The sequence below is a fragment of the Anomaloglossus baeobatrachus genome, chromosome 6, assembly GCF_048569485.1.
Source record: "Anomaloglossus baeobatrachus isolate aAnoBae1 chromosome 6, aAnoBae1.hap1, whole genome shotgun sequence".
Taxonomy (NCBI): Eukaryota; Metazoa; Chordata; class Amphibia; order Anura; family Aromobatidae; genus Anomaloglossus; species Anomaloglossus baeobatrachus.
Window position 1 is genome coordinate 331,260,693 of NC_134358.1, and position 6,809 is coordinate 331,267,501.

A 6,809-nucleotide genomic window follows, 5' to 3' on the forward strand; every position below is an offset into this window, starting at 1 on the left:
TGCTGGAGACTGGCCTGCACTCTCTCCAGACGTAAGTCCCATAGAAAGCCAAATGAATCGCTGTGTAGAGGTTTTTAACTCTGTACCCCAAAACCTCAATGACCTGAGGGCCGCCCTTCAAGAAGAGTGGGATGCCATGACTCAGCAGACAAGAACTCCTCTTGCGAACAGCATGAGACGTTGTTGTCAAGCTGTAATTGATGCTCAAGATTACATAAGTTATTAAGACATTGATATTTTTGGGGGGGAATATACCCTCCACTGTTGTTGGCTTTTGTTTCAATAAATAGTTTCAGATGAGGAAATCCCCATTTCATACTCCTCCTCCTACTTTCATGATAAAATATCACTGTAGCGTGAACTTTACCTAGATTTCACATGAAAGCCAGATTTCCCTAACTTTTTGCAAATTGTGTGTGCGCTCGAAAACCTATTTATATTACACTTATGGTTGCATTGAAAATCTGTAAAGCTTGTAGTTTAGGTCCAGATATTTATTTACATATATTTTGTGGTTTGGAACAGATAAATTTAGTTTTTCAGGGCAACAAAAAGTACGTATTGTACTTTTTGAAGGCTGTCTTATTTCATTAAAATTTATTTGGTTCTGTGACGTCCATATAAAAATAAAAAAGATCAACAGGCATAGAGTTATAAATGCTGACTTCCTTGGGCAATAGGCATGGCTAGTTATAGTAGAAAAGTGTTGCCTTTGCATGTAAATTTCTACCAAAGAATATGCCTGATGGTTGTTACCCTCTCTTGCAGGAACATTTTAGAATTTTGGAGTACGAGGACAGTAAATTTGTCATCGAAGTTGTCGAAATGTTATTAATGGCTTCACTCAAGTACTCTAAGGAAAACATGTCTGTGAGTTGTGTGCCCACATCTGATTACCCTACAGAACAGAAATCCCAAAATCAGGATCTTTCACCTTCTTTTGCACCATCAAAACAAGGTAATTTAGTCAGCATTGCGCCTGTTTTGTGTGTTAAATGACATGACAAGCAGATGTATAGTATTACATATCGTATATTTTGATGTAATAGGAGGGAAGTTTTTTGGGTTTTTTCTTCTCCCCACCCAACCCCCCCCCACTGGTAAAGATGTCAGACACTAGCGTACAGTTAAAGATCAATATTACATCTGCATGTAGCACAATAATATCCCAAAGCCTTTTTCTTTATAAAGGAATTATTGTGCTGTAAATATGAAAAATGCTTTTACTTTTTGTTTTGAGACATCCCTTTTAAAAAGAGATTGATTGTTCTCAGAAGAAAAATGTGCATTCACTCGACATTGTGTGGTGCACACATTCATGATTTCCTGGTATTCCCAATAGTAGAGAATTGAGAGAAAGCTGCTGAGTCTAATTGGCAGGTCCCTGCAAGTATGCAAATCGCTTACAAAAACGCTCACGTGAATACTGGGAAATCGTGACACTGTGCACACGGAACGCTCACATTTTGGAAGTCTGCAGACTTTTCTTTTCAGACCAGACAGCCCTTTTATACCCTTTAAAATCTGTAAGCTTAATAGTGTCTTTGTTGTTTTTTTTTCTCAGAGAATATACATTTTAACATCATAGGACTTTTAATTTAAAACTATTTTACTTGCAATAAAATTCCAATCACTTTATCCCTTTTTGGCTCCTCTTATGCAGACTTAGCCTGTTCTGTCTCTACACAAGAGAAAATAGTTCTCTTTTCTTCACTGAGATGTCACAGGACTAGATGACTCGGCGATTGTCTATCTTCTGTGATGTGATTAAATCTGCATTTCTTATCCTGTCCCCTCAGTATGTTTGGTCCCCATAATGCTAATTCCCCGCAGACAACAGTTTCAGTTTTCCTCACAGAAACCTCTTTATTTTGCTCATTCTTTTGGTGCTGCTCCTGCCCCTTTCACCCTATGGCACACAGTGCCAGGTAACCCATTTATCCTCTGGACAGTTATTTGAGTGGCCAGAGTGGGGCTGGGACTGGGGTGAAGAAAGCTCATAATGGGCTGAAACGTTCCATTGGACCAGTGTGGTATGATAGATATGTTTATACCTTCTGTGAGTGCCCGAACATCTGACTTTGCACTATTTACCCTCCTCGTGCCTCACCACTACTGTAGATTGCCGACCACTTTGGAATTCTATTACAGATTGGGCTGCTGACATACCTGCTGTATAGATGGCAGCATGTGAGGACCTAAATTGCTGAAAATGGAGGATCAAAGAACTGCATCTCTCAGCACAGAAGAAAGCTGAAACCCTTTTAACACTAGAAGTCCCAGGAATTTCGAGCTCCATAGGATAGGGTTCCAATGGTAGAAATGTTAAATGACCCCTCTCTGGGCCTTCTAGTGTTAAAGACATTATCTTATGTCGCAAAACAAGAGAACTGTTTTTTCCCCTTCTTTTTTTTTTTTTTTTAAAAAAAAAAAAAAAAAAAAGAAGCTACAGTACTTCAGGACAAAGAAAAGGGGTCAAAGAGGGATGAAAGTGATTGGAATTGAGAAAAAAAATTAAATTTACTATATTCTTTTAATAAGTCCTACCATATTATAGCAAACTTTGGAAATCCCCTTTTTAAATGCCATTTTCCAAACTTAAACAGGAAGTACCAATGTATCTGATTGCTCATAAGATTTTTCCGCATGGTCAGAAATTGTTGTTTTTCATTTTGTTTTTTCATTCATTATGTGTGTCTCTGTTTTATATCTAACGTGTGTGTCCTGTATAGTGTACAATATCGGTTTGTCTGACTGTCTATACATCCATTCTATGTCTGTATGTCTATTTGTCTCTTTCTATCTGTCTATCCATCTATATTTCTATTATATATGTCTATCTTTTATCTATTTATGTCTATCCATCTATTATCTATGTCTCTATTATGTCTATAATAAAGATAATAAGCAGCACACTAACCATTATAGAAATAGAAATTATATGCCCATAATCCCGCCCACTTCTCAGCATCGGCTTTAGTGGAAAGAGGTGGGCGGGATTATGGGCCTGGAGAACAGGGAATAAGCAGTTAAGTAGCCGGGACATGTTACTTCCAGAGCCACTGCTGCCTCCTGTGACTCCTGTGTGGCGACCCCTGCAACTGCGATTGTTCCGCTCCTGATTGGTATAGTGCAGAGAGTTCCTAGCCCGCGCTGTGCCGCAAATGCATCAACTGTAGTAAAGCCGTGGCGGCGCCCTGCATAGTAACGATCGTCACGGGGTCTGCGGGCACTAGGGCCGCAACAAGCAGCCTCCGGGGCCGTATGCGGCCCTGCGTGTTACAGACCTCTGGCTTAGAGCCACTCTATGACGGTCCCCAACAAGTATTGTTGGTGACCCCCACATCTGTTAAATTGGAAGTAAGAAATACCTGGATCCACGCCTCCCATTGCAAACTTATTCCAGCTAAAGTATGAAGACCCTTCTTTTTGTCATAAACAGTGTCCTGCTGACATAAGGACTGGAGATCAAAACCCCCAGTGGTAAACCCTATGAACAATGGGTCAATATGACATCACCTGTGAACACTTTCTGCTTGATGGTGGAATGTTCGGGGACTGCCTGGGCGCGGAGGGGAGCGCAATTTATTTTTTATCTATGTGTAACGCGGAAAGGGAATGTGAATTGTAGATCATGGAATGATGTGGGATGTAATACTGGGGAAGATTGGGGATATATACTGCCTGAGGCTTTTTCTTGTAAAAGTAAAGCGATAAGTCAGAGGGCCCGAATGACGATAAACCACAAGATGGCTCAGACAAAGTATTTGTGTTATCAATCTAACTATAATAATAGATGTTCCTCTTTAATCCTAAACCTGGAATACCCAACAACCTTCAATCTGACCAAATACGAATTGGGTTTGCGGCAAAGTGAAAATAGTGGTAATTTGTATTTTGGTCATATAGAGCTTAAAGATGTGGCCACCCGCCCTGGGGGGCCAGCAGTAAACACTCTAATCCCGGGAAAAGTTTTGGGAAAGCCCATCCCACCAGGTACAGCAGTCCAGTTATCAACCACAGAGTCCTTTATAGTAGAAACGGGTTTCACCGACGCTAATATATGGTTACAATGGACCCAATATACTTTCAGAACTAATATGTCAGATTGTTATGTATGTGCATCTCCCCGTCCTCACCTTGGTTCAGTACCCTTGTATATTAAGGACGAGGTGTTAAATTGTTTCCTTAGTCTATATTTGGAAGACGATGAGGGAAGCTCAGAATGCCAAGATTGGATAAATAAGTACCCTATAATAACTAAAAACGCCCCAGCCGGGACAAGGAATCACAATATACCCCGGTAATTATACCTGCGTTACTTTAAAAAATACACGAGCCCAAAGAAACTATGGGCTATTCACACCAGGTTACTGTTCCCATAACATCACTGAAAAGGATGATGCAAATATAACCCAGTTGACCCATAACCACACCTATTCAGTAGCAGATATATATTGGTTGTGTGGAGACCAGAAGGTGAGATCTAGGCTTGACGTCCCCTGGAAGGGTCAGTGTGCCCCGATGAAAGTATTAATGCCCATCCTTCTAGCACCAGTAAATCATGAAGTTACCCCTGTGCAGATAAAAACTAACGTTCAGGGTATGGCCAGAGCCCGCAGATCTGTGTCGACTAATGATCTGCTGGAGGATCCACATGTGTATATATAGATGTAAATGGAGTCCCAAGGGGGGTCCCAAATGAATATAAAGCAACAGATGAAGTAGCAGCGGGGTTTGAGTCTCTAATTCCAATCCTCACGGTTAACAAAAATGTTCCATGGATAAATTACCTGTATTACATTCAGCAAAGCTTTGTTAATTATTCAAGGGATGCACTAACTGGATTATCGATTGGCCAATCAGAACCGGATGTCTCTGGATCTGTTGTTAGCAGAAAAAGGAGGTGTTCGTGCAATGATAGGAGAAGGCTGTTGCACTTATGTCTCTGATGAAATTGGCCCAAACGGTAAGGTCACCCAGGCCTGAAAGAATTAAATTTCCTATCCAAATAATTGAAGGAAAATTCAGGGGTAACCAATCCTTGGGGACTTATTTAATTGGATGATTTCTCTGAAAGGGATACTAATTCAGATAAGGATTATAACCCTTCTAGTGTTGGCTTTTGCTATAATTATTGTTTACTGTATTTTGCCTTGCTGTAAGAAGATTTGTAATAAGGGGACAAACAAGGCTATAGCCTTGGCAACCTTCCCTTCAGTATTATATACACCAGAAGCACCCTCCAAAACTGACACATTGGTTACCATCAAAGCTCAACGACCCAGAGTGAAACTTAGGAGGTTGTTATAGAAGGGCGCCACAGGGCTCAGATCCCCTCTGTGGGAACTGAAGTGAAGATGTTAGGAAAGACCCGAAGGCTTGATTAGCACGCACCTATATATCATAGTTATGGGACACTGTAGTCTTTGGGTAGCCCTCACGGAGTAGGTAGACAGATAATCTTATTAAGGGGGGATTGTGAAGGCCTAGGCTATGAATTGCTTGTCCAGTATATTATAATAAGATGATCTGTTTTCATATATAATCCTTATACTGTTTTGCCACTTATACTTGCCTGAAGTGCTGAGAATGTGAAATCGAAACTAGTCATGTTAGGACTAAGTAGAGCAAATAAACAGGAAACCAGTTAAAGCAAGTCTTTAGTTAGACTTTTGTCCTCATCCAGACGCACCTGAAGGGATGATACTGAAATAAAGGAAAGACTGTTTAAACAAGGGAATGAACCATACCTAAGCTAGTTGGTTGGTTAATAGATAAGTTTGATGTACTGAGTAAGCTGTATAAATGTTATGCCTTGAATACAGGGGTTAGAAGAACTTCATTGTGCTTCTCCCAACTAGAGATAGGTCTCTGTGTGACCATTTCCTAGTTTATACACATCTGTGCAGATCTAATTCGGAAGCCTCCTCCAAGACCCTGAGAGAGACCCCCTGGAAGTCCACCAACACATTTAAGTTTCTTCTGACTGAGAACCCAGAACCCCGGCCTATTACCAGACTCTATTCATGATCCTATATAGCCAGGAGCCTGTCTGCCCACACCTGCAGATTTTTAATAGCATATAGAGAGGCATTAAGGTTAGATTCCCGAAAAATTAGAGATTACCTTGTTGTTGGTTGTCGGGCTCACTTGCATTGATCAATACATTTTATAAACATCTCTAGTACTTACAAATGCTCATAGCAGTTTTGTAATACCATTTTTCATGTATTTCATTTTTTTCAGATTCTCCCTATGGCAGTAATGCTTTACAATTTTTCATATTTCTATAGTGGTTAGTGAGCAGCTTATCTTTATTATAGTCATGTATTTTTAAGCTAGCACCTAATTCACACACACAGGTTTTCCAGTCAGTCTTTTTTCTGATTAGCATCTATTATATGTCTGTCAGGCTATCTGTCCAACTATCTCTTTTTATATATCTGACTATCTGACTATCCACCTAGCTCTCTATTACCTATCTGCATATCCATCTTTCTATCATATATCTGTCTTCTCGATCTATCGATATATAACGTGTGTGTGTGTGTGTGTGTGTGTGTGTGTGTGTATATATATATTTATATATATATTTATATATATATATATATATGTGTATATGTATGTATATATGTGTATATGTATGTATATATGTGTATATGTATGTATATATGTGTATATGTATGTATATATGTGTATATGTATGTATATATGTGTATATGTATATGTATGTATATATATGTATATGTATGTATATATATATATATGTATGTATATATATATATATATGTATATGTATGTATATA

General features: G+C 39.3%; 1 protein-coding gene across 1 annotated transcript in view; it reads left to right on the forward strand.

Moving 5' to 3' along the window:
- The window catches only part of LOC142244335 (uncharacterized), a 190,460-nt gene that overhangs the window by 137,347 nt on the left and 46,304 nt on the right, over positions 1 to 6,809 (forward strand). The window contains exon 14 of the mRNA XM_075316541.1: positions 769 to 958. Coding sequence (XP_075172656.1) covers positions 769 to 958 — 190 coding nt within the window. The remainder of the gene's footprint in view (positions 1 to 768; positions 959 to 6,809) is intronic.